The sequence below is a fragment of the Heptranchias perlo genome, unplaced genomic scaffold (genome assembly GCF_035084215.1).
Source record: "Heptranchias perlo isolate sHepPer1 unplaced genomic scaffold, sHepPer1.hap1 HAP1_SCAFFOLD_265, whole genome shotgun sequence".
Taxonomy (NCBI): Eukaryota; Metazoa; Chordata; class Chondrichthyes; order Hexanchiformes; family Hexanchidae; genus Heptranchias; species Heptranchias perlo.
This window is the reverse complement of record NW_027139277.1, coordinates 369,805-387,436: the sequence shown is the minus strand read 5'-3', so window position 1 is coordinate 387,436 and position 17,632 is coordinate 369,805. Positions and strand designations below refer to the sequence as shown.

At 54.6% G+C, this 17,632-nt stretch overlaps 1 protein-coding gene across 3 annotated transcripts in view; it reads left to right on the top strand.

The window, feature by feature from the left end:
- LOC137310613 (membrane-spanning 4-domains subfamily A member 4A-like) overlaps positions 1-9,873 on the top strand; it is a 13,870-nt gene extending 3,997 nt beyond the window's left edge. For 2 of the 3 annotated variants that reach the window (XM_067978344.1, XM_067978346.1), the window contains exons 3-7: positions 1,390-1,500; positions 3,069-3,125; positions 5,233-5,370; positions 6,973-7,095; positions 9,429-9,873. In XM_067978344.1, coding sequence (XP_067834445.1) covers positions 1,390-1,500; positions 3,069-3,125; positions 5,233-5,370; positions 6,973-7,095; positions 9,429-9,470 — 471 coding nt within the window. In that variant the 3' untranslated portion in view covers positions 9,471-9,873. The remainder of the gene's footprint in view (positions 1-1,389; positions 1,501-3,068; positions 3,126-5,232; positions 5,371-6,972; positions 7,096-9,428) is intronic. The other variant, XM_067978345.1, reaches the window with a different exon arrangement.
- The last annotated feature ends 7,759 nt before the right edge of the window (positions 9,874-17,632 follow it).

Below are 17,632 nucleotides of genomic sequence, written 5' to 3'. Positions count from 1 at the left end.
GCGCTCCCTCAGTACTGACCCTCCGACAGTGCGGCGCTCCCTCAGTACCGACCCTCCAACAGTGCGGCGCTCCCTCAGTACCGACCCTCCGACAGTGCGGCGCTCCCTCAGCACTGACCCTCCGACAGTGCGGCGCTCCCTCAGTACCGACCCTCCGACAGTGCGGCGCTCCCTCAGCACTGACCCTCCGACAGTGCGGCGCTCCCTCAGTACTGACCCTCCGACAGCGCGGCGCTCCCTCAGTACAGACCCTCCGACAGTGCGGCGCTCCCTCAGTACCGACCCTCCGACAGTGCGGCGCTCCCTCAGTACCGACCCTCCGACAGTGCGGCGCTCCCTCAGTACCGACCCTCCGACAGTGCGGCGCTCCCTCAGTACCGACCCTCCGACAGTGCGGCGCTCCCTCAGTACCGACCCTCCGACAGTGCGGCGCTCCCTCAGTACCGACCCTCCGACAGTGCGGCGCTCCCTCAGTACTGACCCTCCGACAGTGCGGCGCTCCCTCAGCACCGACCCTCCGACAGTGCGGCGCTCCCTCAGTACTGACCCTCCGACAGTGCGGCGCTCCCTCGGTACTGACCCTCCGACAGTGCGGCGCTCCCTCAGTACCGACCCTCCGACAGTGCGGCGCTCCCTCAGTACCGACCCTCCCACAGTGCGGCGCTCCCTCAGCACCGACCCTCCGACAGTGCGGCGCTCCCTCAGTACTGACCCTCCGACAGTGCAGCGCTCCCTCAGTACCGACCCTCCGACAGTGCGGCGCTCCCTCAGTACCGACCCTCCGACAGTGCGGCGCTCCCTCAGTACTGACCCTCCGACAGTGCGGCGCTCCCTCAATACCGACCCTCCGACAGTGCGGCGCTCCCTCAGTACTGACCCTCCGACAGTGCGGCGCTCCCTCAGTACTGACCCTCCGACAGTGCGGCGCTCCCTCAGTACCGACCCTCCGACAGTGCGGCGCTCCCTCAGTACCGACCCTCCGACAGTGCGGCCCTCCCTCAGTACCGACCCTCCGACAGTGCGGTGCTCCCTCAGTACTGACCCTCCGACAGTGCGGCGCTCCCTCAGTACCGACCCTCCGACAGTGCGGCCCTCCCTCAGTACCGACCCTCCGACAGTGCGGCGCTCCCTCAGTACCGACCCTCCCACAGTGCGGCCCTCCCTCGGTACGGACCCCGGGAATGTCAGGCTGGATTATGGGAGTCTCACTGAACTACGGCTGACGCTTTCATTAATTGGAGTGCACGGAAAATCACGGACTGCGGGGGGGGGTTGAGAATTTCGGGCACCCAGGGGCGGAGATGTGAGCCCCTTTTATCCCGAATTGTTTATCTCCCCGTTGTCTTGCTGTCCGTCTCTGATCAGTTCTCTGGTCGTTCCTCACACCAGGTCGCGCAGATCCTCATCGGACTTGTCCAGATTACATTCGGCCTCCCACTTGCCATCGTCACCAATTCTGTGTCGACAAACCTTGGGATCCCCTTTCTGATCGGAACTGTGGTGAGTGCTCGACAGTTTGGCTCCCGTTCAGATTCTGTTTGCCACCCGCAGATGCTGAGATATTGGCCGCGATTGGTTTGGATTGAGTTCCCATCGCTGCTGACTCTCTGCAGGTGTCGAGACACAGAGAGAGGCAGACGCACACACAGACACAGACAGAGACACACACAGGGACACAGTCAGAGACAGACGCACAGACACAGAGAGAGACAGACACACAGACACAGAGAGAGGCAGACACACATAGACACAGACAGAGACACACACAGGGACACAGTCAGAGACAGACGCACAGACACAGAGAGAGGCAGACACACATAGATACAGACAGAGACACACACAGGGACACAGTCAGAGACAGAGACAGACGCACAGACACAGAGAGAGGCAGACACACACATAGACACAGACAGAGACACACACAGGGACACAGTCAGAGACAGACGCACAGACACAGAGAGAGGCAGACACACACACACACTGACACAGAGATACAGTCACACACAGGGACACAGTCAGAGACAGACGCACAGACACAGAGAGAGGCAGACACACACACACACTGACACAGAGAGAGACACACAAAGGGACACTGTCAGAGACAGAGACAGACGCAGAGACACAGAGAGAGACACACAGACACAGAGAGAGACACAGGCAAACACACGGACACACACACAGACACGACACAGACACAGAGAGAGACAGACACACACATAGAGACACAGAGCTACAGACATACACACACACACACACACACACACACACACAAACATACACTGACACTGAGAGAGGCAGATACACACACGGAGACACACAGATACAGACACACAGACACAGACAAACACACACACGCACACACACACACACACAGACAGACACACACAGGCACAGACACACACAGGCACAGACACACACAGAGAGACACAGACACACAGACACAGACAAACACACAGACACAGAGAAAGACAGACACGCACACAGACACACAGATACAGACACACACACACAGACAAACACACAGACACAGAGAGAGACAGACACACACACACACACACACAGATACAGACACACACCCCACATAGGTAGAAACACACATACACACACACACACAGACAGACAAATACACACACACACACACACAGGTACACACACAGTTAGACATACAGATACACACACAAACATACAAACACAGTTTAACATATGTGTACATACAGACATACACCCACAGACGTACATACAGACACACATATAAACACACACACAGGCAGATAGGCACAGAGATACACATGCACACACAAACACAAACATACACACACACATATACGCACATGAACGCACACACAAGCATTTTCACACAAACCGAGAGATATAGATGCACATACAAACACAGACACATACGCACACACACACACACACACACACACAGGCACAAGCAGACAGATACAAACACACACACAAAGACCTGTACACACACAGACAGATCGATAGGGAGAGCGAGGGAGCAAGAGTGCGGTGGATGATGAATCAGACTGATGGGTGCCTCGTTTCTTCCCGTTTCTTCCCAGTTCATTGTGTCAGGAGCCGTGTCCATCGCTGCAGAAAAGAATCCGCAAATCAAACTGGTGAGTAAAAGCCCCGAGAATTGGCTTTAACAGAATTTCAGGATCTGAAAATTCCCATTCCTCGCACGAACCTCATTCCACAGACAACTGGCTGAGCGGAGGGACCAGAAAACATCTCGCACGAGCATTACCCACCGTGGTTCAGAGGGAGAAGGGCAGCCAGCTGACCTCCCGTGGCGTTGCTCATAGATCGTCTGCCCCCTGAGGCACGGCCGCGATGTGTAATTCCTGAGATGGAGCCGTGCTTAGACTGCTCTCTCCATTTAAGACCACCGCTCGGGTAGTTGCCCTCCAGGTGTCACGCACAGATGTCACACATCAGACGTCACACTTTGGGTGTCACACTTCAGAGTCACGCTTTAGGTGTCACGTGTCAGATGTCACACATCAGATGTTATGCTTCAGATGTCACACTTTGGGTGTTGCGTTTTGGATGGCGCATTTCAGGTGTCGCATTCGGGTGTCGCGTTTAAGGTGTCACACATCAGGTGCCACATATCAGGTGTCGTGTTTCAGGTGTCGTGTTTCAGTGTCATGTTTCGGGTGTCGCGTTTCAGGGGTCGCGTTTCAGGTGTCGCGTTTTGGGTGTCGTGTTTCAGGTGTCGCGTTTCGGGTGTCGTGTTTGGGGTGTCGCGTTTCAGGTGTCATGTTTCAGGTGTCGCGTTTCAGGTGTCGTGTTTCAGGTGTCGCGTTTGGGGTGTCTCGTTTCAGGTGTCGCGTTTCAGGTGTCGCGTTTCAGGTGTCGTGTTTCGGGTGTCGCGTTTGGGGTGTCTCGTTTCAGGTGTCGCGTTTCAGGTATCGTGTTTCAGGTGTCGCGTTTTGGGTGTCGCGTTTTGGGTGTCGCGTTTCGGGTGTCGCGTTTCAGGTGTCGCGTTTCGGGTGTCATGTTTCGGGTGTCGCGTTTCGGGTATCGCGTTTCAGGTGTCGCGTTTCAGGTGTCGTGATTCAGGTGTCGCGTTTCGGGTATCGCGTTTCAGGTGTCGTGTTTCAGGTGTCACAGTTCAGGTGTCACGTTTCGGGTGTCGTGTTTCAGGTGTCGCGTTTCAGGTGTCACGTTTCGAGTGTCGTGTTTCTAGTGTCGCGTTTCGGGTGTTGTGTTTCAGGTGCTGCATTTCGGATGTCGTATTTTGGGTGCGTTGTTTCAGGTGTCGTGTTTCAGGTGTCACGGTTCAGGTGTCGCGTTTCGGGTGTCGCGTTTCGGGTGTTGTATTTCGGATGCGTTGTTTCAGGTGTCGTATTTCAGGTGTCGTGTTTCAGGTGTCGTATTTTGGGTGTCGTGTTTCAGGTGTCGCGTTTCGGGTGTCGCGTTTCAGGTGTCGCGTTTCGGGTGTCACGTTTCAGGTGTCGCGTTTCGGGTATCGCGTTTCAAGTGTCGTGTTTCTAGTGTCGTGTTTCGGGTGTCGCGTTTCAGGTGTCGTGTTTCAGGTGTCGCATTTTGGGTGTCGTGTTTCAGGTGTCACGGTTCAGGTGTCGCGTTTCAGGTGTCGTGTTTCAGGTGTCGTTTTTCAGGTGTCGTATTTCGGGTGTCGCGTTTCAGGTGTCGCATTTCGGGTGTTGCGTTTCGGGTGTTGTGTTTCGGGTGTCGTATTTCGGGTGCGTTGTTTCATGTGTCGTGTTTCGGGTGTCGCGTTTCGGGCGTCGCGTTTCGGGCGTCGCGTTTTGGGTGTCGTGTTTCGAGTGTCGCGTTTCGGGCGTCGCGTTTCAGGTGTCACGGGTCAGCTGTGTCACGCGTCAACGTGCGAAAGACACACACGAGGCGAGACGCAGACCCGACCGCCTCCAGCTGGTTCCCCCCCCGACCCGCAGCCAGAAATCTACCGGCGCTCGCCGAGATGGCAAATCCCCCTCAGCACGGAGCAATTAATCTCTTACTGACCTCCCGCTGGCTCACAGCAAAGGAAGCTCGGGGATCCGCGAGGGGTCAGAGCCGCCTCCAGAGGCGGCCTCCCCCGCCCCCCCAAAACGCCCTCCCGCGACCCCCAGCCTGAGCGTCAACGTAATCCAGCGCCCGCTCCCACCCCTCCCCCGTCGCTCCAGCAGAGCGGCAACCGAGCAATGCCACGGGAGGCCAGCGAGTGGCCCTAAGACTGTTCTTTTACCGTTGCAGCTGAGGACCTGCCTGGCGATGAATATAATCAGCAGTTTGATGGCTGGCCTCGGAGTGATCATGTACACCATTGCCATCCTGCTGACCCCGTACTGCATGCCTTACAATGAGCTCTGTGCCTCGGAGAGAGATTTCAATGTGAGTACGTCATTAACACCCAGCGCCTTCCCCCACCTCGGGGCGTCCCGAACCTCCGCGGAAAACGAGGAGCTTTTTTTTTTTGCAGCGCGCTCACTGCTGTAATGTGGGAAACGCGGCAGTAGATTTGCGCACAGCAAGATCCCACAAACAGCGATGTGATAAATGACCCAGATCGTCTGGTTTTTTTCTTTAGTGATGTTGGTCGAGGGATAAATATCGGGGCCCAGGACACCGGGGAGAGCTCTTCTTCCAATAGTGGCCGTGGGATCTTTTACATCCACCCGAGAGGGGCAGACGGGGCCCTCGGTTTAATGTCACCTCCGACAGTGCGGCGCTCCCTCAGTACTGACCCTCCGACAGTGCGGCGCTCCCTCAGTACTGACCCTCCGACGGTGCGGCGCTCCCTCAGTACTGACCCTCCGACAGTGCGGCGCTCCCTCAGTACCGACCCTCCGACTGTGCGGCTCTCCCTCAGTCCTGACCCTCCGACGGTGCGGCGCTCCCTCAGTACTGACCCTCCGACAGTGCGGCGCTCCCTCAGTACCGACCCTCCGACGGGGCGGCGCTCCCTCAGTACCGACCCTCCGACGGTGCGGCGCTCCCTCAGTATTGACCCTCCGACAGTGCGGCGCTCCCTCAGTACCGACCCTCCGACGGGGCGGCGCTCCCTCAGTACCGACCCTCCGACAGTGCGGCGCTCCCTCAGTACCGACCCTCCGACAGTGCAGCGCTCCCTCAGTACCGACCCTCCGACAGTGCGGCGCTCCCTCAGTACCGACCCTCCGACAGTGCGGCGCTCCCTCAGTACCGACCCTCCGACAGTGCGGCGCTCCCTCAGTACCGACCCTCCGACAGTGCGGCGCTCCCTCAGTACCGACCCTCCGACAGTGCGGCGCTCCCTCAGTACCGACCCTCCGACAGTGCAGCGTTCCCGGGGGGGAGTGTCGGCCTGGATTATGGGCCACGAGTCTCTGGAGTGGGAGACTCGAGCTCACGACCTTCTGACTTAGAGGCGAGAGGGAGAGAGGGAGAGTCCCACTGAAAACCACGGCCGATATAGGTGACTCCCAGTTCCCTTTGCAGTTCGTTTAATCGTGGGACACTCCCTTCAATGAACTCTGCCACAGAATGTTACTGATACTAAATGGGATTCAAAGAACAATTAAAAAGGCCACTGAAATATTGGCCTTTATCTCAGAGGGGGCTGGAATATAAACGGGAGGGAGTTACGTTTACAGCTGGACAGAGCTCTGCTGACCCCCGTCTGGAGGAACTGCGTCCGGTCCTGGGCACCACCCCCTCAGGAAGGATATATCGGCCCTCGGAGAGGGAGAGTGCGGTCCAGATTCCCCAAGGGGCTAAAAGGGTAAATGGGGTTGAGATACAGATCAGCCATGGTCTCATTGGATGGCGGAACAGGCTCGAGGGGGGCTGAATGGCCTCCTCCTGTTCCTGTGGGACAGGCTCGAGGGGCTGAATGGCCTCCTCCTGTCCCTGTGTTCCAATTGCTGGGACATTACTGAGTCTCACTGTACCTGTGGCGTGTGTCGACCTCTGCGATAACCCCGTCCCTTCTCTCTCTTTCTCTCTCCCCTCTAGATCACCATCTACTACATGAATGTAATTTTTCTCATCTTCACCCTCTTGGAATTCATCCTGTGCATTGTGGTGTCCGCTTTTGTCTGCAAGGCTACTCGCTGCTGTCACCCGTACAGTAGTATGGTAAGATTATCCCCTCAGCACTGACACACACACACACACACACACAGGAACGAAATCTTGCCTTTATGTCCCCATGTTTAACGCAGTAAGAACGTCCCAAGGCAAAAGAAGCAGATATATATTAACGACCTGGCCTTGGGTACAGAGGGTATAATTTCAAAGTTTGCAGATGACGTGAAAACTCGGGAATGTAGTGGACAGTGAGGAGGACAGTAACAGACTTCAGCAGGACACGGACAGACTGGGGAGACGGTCAGACACAAGGCAGATGGAATTTAACACAGAGAAGTGTGAAGTGATATATTTTGGTAGGACGAACGAGGAGAGGCAATATAAACTAAATGGTCCAATTTTAAAGGGGGTGCAGGAACAGAGAGACCTGGGGGTGTGTGGACACCAATCTTTGAAGGTGGCAGGACAAGTTGAGAAGGTTGTTAAAAAAGCATATGGGATCCTGGGCTTTATTAATAGAGGCACGGAGTACAAAAGCAAGGGAGTTATGCTAAACCTTTATAAAACACTGGGTTAGACCTCACCTGGAGTATTGTGTCCAATTCTGGGCCCCCTGCGCTTTAGGAAGGATGTCCAGGGTCTCAGAGAGGGTGCGGAGGAGATTTCCCAGAATGGGACCAGGGATGAGGGACCTCATCTGGAGAGACTGGAGAAACTGGGAATTGTTCTCCTCAGAGCAGAGAAGGTTAAGGGGAGATTTCCCAGAATGGAACCAGGGGATGAGGGACCTCAGTTACGTGGAGAGACTGGAGAAACTGGGAATTGTTCTCCTCAGAGCAGAGAAGGTTAAGGGGAGATTTCCCAGAATGGAACCAGGGGATGAGGGACCTCAGTTACGTGGAGAGACTGGAGAAACTGGGAATTGTTCTCCTCAGAGCAGAGAAGGTTAAGGGGAGATTTCCCAGAATGGAACCAGGGGATGAGGGACCTCAGTTACGTGGAGAGACTGGAGAAACTGGGAATTGTTCTCCTCAGAGCAGAGAAGGTTAAGGGGAGATTTCCCAGAATGGGACCAGGGGATGAGGGACCTCAGTTATGTGGGAGAGACTGGAGAAACTGGGAATTGTTCTCCTCAGAGCAGAGAAGGTTAAGGGGAGATTTCCCAGAATGGAACCAGGGGATGAGGGACCTCAGTTACGTGGAGAGACTGGAGAAACTGGGAATTGTTCTCCTCAGAGCAGAGAAGGTTAAGGGGAGATTTACCAGAATGGGACCAGGGATGAGGGACCTCAGTTATGTGGGAGAGACTGGAGAAACTGGGAATTGTTCTCCTCAGAGCAGAGAAGGTTAAGGGGAGATTTCCCAGAATGGAACCAGGGGATGAGGGACCTCAGTTACGTGGAGAGACTGGAGAAACTGGGAATTGTTCTCCTCAGAGCAGAGAAGGTTAAGGGGAGATTTCCCAGAATGGGACCAGGGGATGAGGGACCTCAGTTATGTGGGAGAGACTGGAGAAACTGGGAATTGTTCTCCTCAGAGCAGAGAAGGTTAAGGGGAGATTTAATCGAGGGGTTCGAAATCAGGAGGGGTTTTGAGAGAGTAAATAAGGAGAGACTGTCTCCCAGTGGGCAGGAGGGTCGGGAACCAGAGGACGCAGATTGAAGATAATCGGGGAAAGAGGGGGAGATGAGGAGAATGTTTTTTTACGCAGCGAGTTGTGATGATCTGGAATTCGCTCCCTGAAAGGGCGGAGGGAGCAGATTCAATAATAACTTTCAAAAAGGGGGAATCGGAGAGATACTCGAAGGGGGAAAATTTACAGGGCGATGGGGGGAAAGAGCAGGGGGGAGTGGGACTGATTGGAGAGTTCTTTCACAGAGCCGGCACAGGCCCGATGGGCAGAGTGGCCTCCTCCTGTGCTGTAACGTTCTATGATACGATGATATTCGGACAGGCGACCAAAAGCTCGGCCAAAGAGGGAGGTTTTAAGGAGCGTCTTAAAGGAGGAGGGAGAGAGGGGGAGAGGTTTAGGGAGGGAATTCCAGAGCTCGGGGGGCCCCGGGCAGCTGAAGGCACGGCCGCCAATGGTGGAGCGATGGGAATCGAGGGGGATGGACAAGAGGGCGGAATTGGAGGAGGGCAGAGATCTCGGAGGGTTGGAGGAGGTTACGGAGATAGGGAGGGGGAGGCCTGACCCTGCCTTGTACCATTGGGTAGGCTGGTCCCTTTAAACGATTACGTGGGTGGGGAGAGAGGGGTCCCTCCAGGCAGTGTTTTTGCCTTTAAGTGTTTCGAGTGGGTAAGAGTCCGTGCTTTCTATCACGGTCTCTGTTTAGCGATGTTTACCGACGCGATGACCTTTCGATGTGATCTCTTCTCAGCCCATGATTCTCTTGGACTCCAGCACGGCCGACGAACAGTGAGCAAGCTGGCCCATCCCTGCGGTGTTCGGTGTCCAGTTCAGTCAAAGGTCCTTGCAAAGTCGGCTCGGAAAGAGGCACGAGTGGAAAGGATCTGTGCTCAGCTGTGTGTGTGAGTGTGTGTGTGTGTGTCTGTCTGTGTCTGTGTCTGTGTGTGTGTGTGTGTGTGCTGATTCACTACTGTCCATTCTCCGTCCCCTCCTGCGATGGTTTTTTGCCCCTTGGGGTTAGCATTAACCATGTTTTAACGATTGTATGATGACAATCTGCTCGTGTCTGAACAGACCAGTGCCTTGGATCGTCGTGTGTTGGTGCCTTTACTGTCGGACGATCAATGTCAGTGTTTGCTTAAAATTCAATTGTTGTATTGATATATTCACTAACTAGAATAAAGCTTCACAAAACACCTGGAGTGTTTCACTATTTCCTTCAGATCTGTTCAGCCGTTCATCAATTGACCTGATAAAGGCCTTTAAGACTCTGAGGGGGGTTTGACAGGGTCGATACTGAGAGGCTGTTTCCCCCGGGCTGGAGAGTCTAGAACCAGGGGGCATAGTCTCAGGATAAGGGGTCGGCCATCCTAGACTGAGACGAGGAGGGATTTCTTCACTCGGAGGTTTGTGAATCTTTGGAATTCTCTCCCCCAGAGGGCTGTGGATGGTCAGCCGTTGAGTATATTCAAGGCTGAGATGGATGGATTTTTGGACTCGAGGGATCGGGCGGGAAAGTGGAGTTGAGGGCGAAGATCGGCCATGATCTGATTGAACGGCGGAGCAGGCTCGAGGGGCCGAATGGCCGACTCCTGCTCCTATTTCTCATGTTCTCATGAAGGGCTTCGATAGGGTAGACGTAGAGAAGATGTTCCCACTTGTGGGGGGAGACCAGAACTAGGGGGGGGCCATAAATATAAGAGAGTCACTAATAAATCCAATCGGGGAATTCAGGAGAAACTTCTTTCCCCAGAGAGCGGTGGGAATGTGGAACTCGCTCCCACAAGGAGTGGTTGAGGGGAATAGTGGAGATGGATTTAAGGGGAAGCTCGATAAACACATGAGGGAGAGAGGAATAGAAGGAGATGGTGATAGGGTGAGATGGAGTAGGGAGGGAGGAGGCTCGTGTGGAGCATAAACACCGGGATAGACCTGTCGGGCCGAATGGCCTGTTTCTATGCTGTAAGTTGCCTGCAGTACACAGTTGCTCCTATAGGGGGCGGGGCGATGGATTATTTTTATTACCAGCCCCCATCTTAGGCCCGGGGGCCTATTTCCATTAGGCGTCCCGGGAAGCTGCCTGAAACGGGCAATTGGCCAACCCCCCCCCCAAAACCCTCCCGTTATCCTCTCATCCCTCTCCCTCGGCCTCTGTCCGAGGCTGAGCCAGGCCGCTCGCAACCTCGGCCTGCTATCTGACCCTGAGATGAGCCTCTGGCCCCGTCTCCCCTCCATCGCCGAGACCGCCCACTCCCACCTCTGTAACATGGCCCGTCTCCGCTCCTCCACCCCGCCTCAGCTCATCTGCTGCTGAAACCCTCGCCCGTGCCTTTGTCACCTCCAGACTCCACCATTCCAGCGTCCTCCTGGCCGGCCTCCCATCTCCCACCCTCCGTAAACTCCAGCTCATCCAAAACCCTGCCCCCCCTCACCACCCCGCGTATCCCAACTCGCACCGAGTCCCGTTCACCCATCACCCTCCCTGTGCTCGCCGACCAACATCGGCTCCCGGCTCGGGAACGCCTCGATTTTGAAATTCTCAAATCCCTCCATAGCCCTCGCCTCCCCCTCCCTATCTCTGTAAGCCCCCTCCAGCCCCTACGACCCTCCGAGATCTCTGCCCTCCTCCAATTCCGGCCTCTTGCACATCCCCCCCCCCCGGATTCCCATCGCTCCACCATTGGCGGCCGTGCCTTCAGTTCCCTGGGGGCCCTAAGCTCTGGAATTCCCTCCCTGAACCTCTCCGCCCCTCTCTCCTCCTTCAAGACGCTCCTTAAAACCTCCCCCTTTGGCCGAGTTTTTGGTCGCCTCTCCTAATATCTCGTCATGTGGCCCGGTGTTGAATTCTGTCTGATTAACGCTCCTGTGAAGCCCCCCCGGGTCGATTTACCAGGTTAAAGGCGCTATATAAATGCAGGTGCTCGTTGTTGTTTGCCTGACTCATCCAATCGGGTGGCGAAGAGCCTGCTCGCTGCCCAATCGGCCCGGGGGGTGGGGGCTCCGCGAGGACGGGCCTGTGGGACGACCTCCAGGAATACGGCCAACCAGAGTTGGCAACCACTCGGCCTCCAAAACACCGAGAGCGGCCCTCCCCCGCCCCCCCCCGCATTCGCCCAACCCCCCTGAGAAGGCCCGAACAGCGTCAGGGAGAGGATTTGAACAGGAGGATGGCGAATTCTAAACTCGAGTGCGTTCCCCGACAGGGCCCCCACACCCCCTGCTCTCCAGGCCAACCGCAATCGGCCAATTTCCAGTTGATTGTGGGAAACTTCCAGGAGAGAGAACACACACAAAAGCACTGGAATGAGAGATTATGCCAAGAGCGAGCGTCTTTAATAATGAGCCCTGCTATCCCGCCCTCCGAGGCCCCGTCCTTGGCTTGGGCTGGTTAACCCTTTCTCTGCCAGGATAGGACAGCGTAGAGGGTTATATTACTGGACTTGTAATCCAGGGGACGGTCAGTGTGGGCGTTATATCACTGGACCAGTAATCCAGGGGACGGTCAGTGTGGGCGTTATATCACTGGACGAGTAATCCAGGGGACGGTCAGTGTGGGCGTTATATCACTGGACCAGTAATCCAGGGGACGGTCAGTGTGGGCGTTATATCACTGGACCAGTAATCCAGGGTACGGTCAGTGTGGGCGTTATATCACTGGACCAGTAATCCAGGGGACGGTCAGTGTGGGCGTTATATCACTGGACTAGTAATCCAGGGGACGGTCAGTGTGGGCGTTATATCACTGGACCAGTAATCCAGGGGACGGTCAGTGTGGGCGTTATATCACTGGACCAGTAATCCAGGGGACGTTCAGTGTGGGCGTTATATCACTGGACCAGTAATCCAGGGGACGTTCAGTGTGGGCGTTATATCACTGGACCAGTAATCCAGGGGACGGTCAGTGTGGGGGTTATATCACTGGACCAGTAATCCAGGGTGCGGTCAGTGTGGGCGTTATATCACTGGACCAGTAATCCAGGGTACGGTCAATGTGGGCGTTATATTACGGAACGAGTAATCCAGAGACCTGAACGACTAATCCAATAAACCAGGATATCGTAATCCCACTGCGGCAGTTTGAGAATTTCAATTGAGTTTAAAAAGAAATCACAAATAGAGAATTTACAGGGGGTCTCCGGGGAGTGTGTTAATATTTACAGGGGGTCTCCGGGGAGTGTGTTAATATTTATAGGGGGTCTCTGGGAGTGTGTTAATATTTACAGGGGGTCTCCGGGGAGTGTGTTAATATTTACAGGGGGTCTCTGGGGAGTGTGTTAATATTTACAGGGGGTCCCTGAGGAGTGTGTCAATATTTACAGGGGGTCTCCGGGGAGTGTGTTAATATTTACAGGGGGTCCCCGGGGAGTGTGTTAATATTTACAGGGGGTCCCCGGGGAGTGTGTTAATATTTACAGGGGGTCCCCGGGGAGTGTGTTAATATTTACAGGGGGTCTCCGGGGAGTGTGTTAATATTTACAGGGGGTCTCCGGGGAGTGTGTTAATATTTACAGGGGGTCTCTGGGAGTGTGTTAATATTTACAGGGGGTCTCCGGGGAGTGTGTTAATATTTACAGGGGGTCTCCGGGGAGTGTGTTAATATTTACAGGGGGTCTCCGGGGAGTGTGTTAATATTTACAGGGGGTCTCCGGGGAGTGTGTCAGTATTTACAGGGGGTCCCCGGGGAGTGTGATAATATTTACAGGGAGTCTCCGGGGAGTGTGTTAATATTTACAGGGGGTCCCCGGGGAGTGTGTTAATATTTACAGGGGGGTCTCTGAGTGTGTTAATATTTACAGGGGGTCCCCGGGGAGTGTGTTAATATTTACAGGGGGTCTCCGGGAGTGTGTTAATATTTACAGGGGGTCTCTGAGTGTGTTAATATTTACAGGGGGTCCCCGGGGAGTGTGTTAATATTTACAGGGGGGTCTCTGAGTGTGTTAATATTTACAGGGGGTCCCCGGGGAGTGTGTTAATATTTACAGGGGGTCCCCGGGAAGTGTGTTAATATTTACAGGGGGTCTCCGGGGAGTGTGTTAATATTTACAGGGGGTCTCCGGGAGTGTGTTAATATTTACAGGGGGTCCCCGGGGAGTGTGTTAATATTTACAGGGGGTCTCCGGGGAGTGTGTTAATATTTACAGGGGGTCCCCGGGGAGTGTGTTAATATTTACAGGGGGTCTCCGGGGAGTGTGTTAATATTTACAGGGGGTCCCCGGGGAGTGTGTTAATATTTATAGGGGGTCTCCGGGGAGTGTGTTAATATTTACAGGGGGTCTCTGGGGAGTGTGTTAATATTTACAGGGGGTCTCCGGGGAGTGTGTTAATATTTACAGGGGGTCCCCGGGGAGTGTGTTAATATTTACAGGGGGTCCCCGGGGAGTGTGTTAATATTTACAGGGGGTCTCCGGGGAGTGTGTTAATATTTACAGGGGGTCTCCGGGGAGTGTGTTAATATTTACAGGGGGTCCCCGGGGAGTATGTTAATATATACAGGGGGTCCCCGGGGAGTGTGTTAATATTTACAGGGGGTCCCCGCGGAGTGTGTTAATATTTACAGGGGGTCCCCGGGAGTGTGTTAATATTTACAGGGGGTCCCCGGGGAGTGTGTTAATATTTACAGGGGGTCTCCGGGGAGTGTGTTAATATTTACAGGGGGTCTCCGGGAGTGCGTCAATATTTACAGGGGGTCTCTGAGTGTGTTAATATTTACAGGGGGTCTCCGGGGAGTGTGTTAATATTTACAGGGGGTCCCCGGGGAGTGTGTTAATATTTACAGGGGGTCTCCGGGGAGTGTGTTAATATTTACAGGGGGTCTCCGGGGAGTGTGTTAATATTTACAGGGGGTCTCTGAGTGTGTTAATATTTACAGGGGGTCTCCGGGGGTGTGTCTGTATTTTCAGGGCTGCATTAAACCACAGGCACGCACCAAGGCACGACTACGATGGGGGACAGACAGGGCCTGTTCAGCAGCCCTGCAAAAAGTATCTCAGGAATTAAATTTCGCGAATTATGGGTCTCGCTGAGCACTGACAGTTTGGAAACAATAACACATATGAAACTCATTTAACACGCATGTGGGAGTGGGTGCGACTGAACAGATCACGTGAGACGTTATCTGCTGAAAACTGTGGCTGCTTTCTTCCCAAAGACTGAGTGTCTTTTAAACATCTGTGGTCAGGTCGGCAGGTGCACAGCAAGATCCCAAAAAGCAAAGTGCAGATGACAATATCCTTCTGGGGGTCGTTGGTCGAGGGATAAATATCAGGGCCCAGGACCCTGGGGAGAACTCCCCCCTGCTCTTCTTCCAATAGTGGGCCGTGGGATCTTTTACACCCACCCGAGAGGGGCAGACGGGGCCTCGGTTTAATGTCTCGTCCCGAAAGACGGCCCCTCCGACAGTGCGGCGCTCCCTCAGTACTGACCCTCCGACAGTGCGGCGCTCCCTCAGTACCGACCCTCCGACAGTGCGGCGCTCCCTCAGTACCGACCCTCCGACAGTGCGGCGCTCCCTCAGTACCGACCCTCCGACAGTGCGGCTCTCCCTCAGTACTGACCCTCCGACAGTGCGGCGCTCCCTCAGTACCGACCCTCCGACAGTGCGGCGCTCCCTCAGTACTGACCCCCCGACAGTGCGGCGCTCCCTCAGTACCGACCCTCCGACAGTGCGGCGCTCCCTCAGTACCGACCCTCCGACAGTGCGGCGCTCCCTCAGTACCGACCCTCCGACATTGCGGCGCTCCCTCAGTCCTGACCCTCCGACAGTGCGGCGCTCCCTCAGTTCTGGCACTGGGAGTGCTGGCCTGGATTGTGGGCTCAAGTCTCCGGAGTGGGGGCTCGAACCCTCGACATTCAGACTTGTACTTTACTCTGTATCTAACCCTGTCCCTGACCCTGGGAGTGTTTGATGGGACAGTGTGGAGGGAGCTTTACTCTGTATCTAACCCTGTACCTGACCCTGGGAGTGTTTGACGGGACAGTGTAGAGGGAGCTTTACTCTGTATCTAACCCTGTCCCTGACCCTGGGAGTGTTTGACGGGACAGTGTAGAGGGAGCTTTACTCTGTATCTAACCCTGTACCTGCCCTGGGAGTGTTTGATGGGACAGTGTAGAGGGAGCTTTACTCTGTATCTAACCCTGTACCTGACCCTGGGAGTGTTTGATGGGACAGTGTAGAGGGAGCTTTACTCTGTATCTAACCCTGTACCTGACCCTGGGAGTGTTTGATGGGACAGTGTAGAGGGAGCTTTACTCTGTATCTAACCCTGTACCTGACCCTGGGAGTGTTTGATGGGACAGTGTAGAGGGAGCTTTACTCTGTATCTAACCCTGTACCTGACCCTGGGAGTGTTTGATGGGACAGTGTAGAGGGACCTTTACTCTGTATCTCACCCTGTACCTGACCCTGGGAGTGTTTGACGGGACAGTGTAGAGGGACCTTTACTCTGTATCTAACCCTGTACCTGACCCTGGGAGTGTTTGACGGGACAGTGTAGAGGGAGCTTTACTCTGTATCTAACACTGTACCTGACCCTGGGAGTGTTTGATGGGACAGTGTAGAGGGAGCTTTACTCTGTATCTAACCCTGTACCTGACCCTGGGAGTGTTTGATGGGACAGTGTGGAGGGAGCTTTACTCTGTATCTAACCCTGTACCTGCCCTGGGAGTGTTTGATGGGACAGTGTAGAGGGAGCTTTACTCTGTATCTAACCCTGTACCTGACCCTGGGAGTGTTTGATGGGACAGTGTGGAGGGAGCTTTACTCTGTATCTAACCCTGTACCTGACCCTGGGAGTGTTTGATGGGACAGTGTAGAGGGAGCTTTACTCTGTATCTAACCCTGTCGCTGCCCTGGGAGTGTTTGATGGGACAGTGTAGAGGGAGCTTTACTCTGTATCTCACCCTGTACCTGACCCTGGGAGTGTTTGACGGGACAGTGTAGAGGGAGCTTTACTCTGTATCTCACCCTGTACCTGACCCTGGGAGTGTTTGACGGGACAGTGTAGAGGGAGCTTTACTCTGTATCTAACCCTGTACCTGACCCTGGGAGTGTTTGACGGGACAGTGTAGAGGGAGCTTTACTCTGTATCTAACCCTGTCGCTGCCCTGGGAGTGTTTGATGGGACAGTGTAGAGGGAGCTTTACTCTGTATCTCACCCTGTACCTGACCCTGGGAGTGTTTGACGGGACAGTGTAGAGGGAGCTTTACTCTGTATCTAACCCTGTCCCTGACCCTGGGAGTGTTTGACGGGACAGTGTAGAGGGAGCTTTACTCTGTATCTCACCCTGTACCTGACCCTGGGAGTGTTTGACGGGACAGTGTAGAGGGACCTTTACTCTGTATCTAACCCTGTCCCTGACCCTGGGAGTGTTTGACGGGACAGTGTAGAGGGAGCTTTACTCTGTATCTAACCCTGTACCTGACCCTGGGAGTGTTTGATGGGACAGTGTAGAGGGAGCTTTACTCTGTATCTAACCCTGTACCTGACCCTGGGAGTGTTTGATGGGACAGTGTAGAGGGAGCTTTACTCTGTATCTAACCCTGTACCTGACCCTGGGAGTGTTTGATGGGACAGTGTGGAGGGAGCTTTACTCTGTATCTAACCCTGTACCTGCCCTGGGAGTGTTTGATGGGACAGTGTAGAGGGAGCTTTACTCTGTATCTAACCCTGTACCTGACCCTGGGAGTGTTTGATGGGACAGTGTGGAGGGAGCTTTACTCTGTATCTAACACTGTACCTGACCCTGGGAGTGTTTGATGGGACAGTGTAGAGGGAGCTTTACTCTGTATCTAACCCTGTACCTGACCCTGGGAGTGTTTGATGGGACAGTGTAGAGGGAGCTTTACTCTGTATCTAACCCTGTACCTGACCCTGAGAGTGTTTGACGGGACAGTGTAGAGGGAGCTTTACTCTGTATCTAACCCTGTACCTGACCCTGGGAGTGTTTGATGGGACA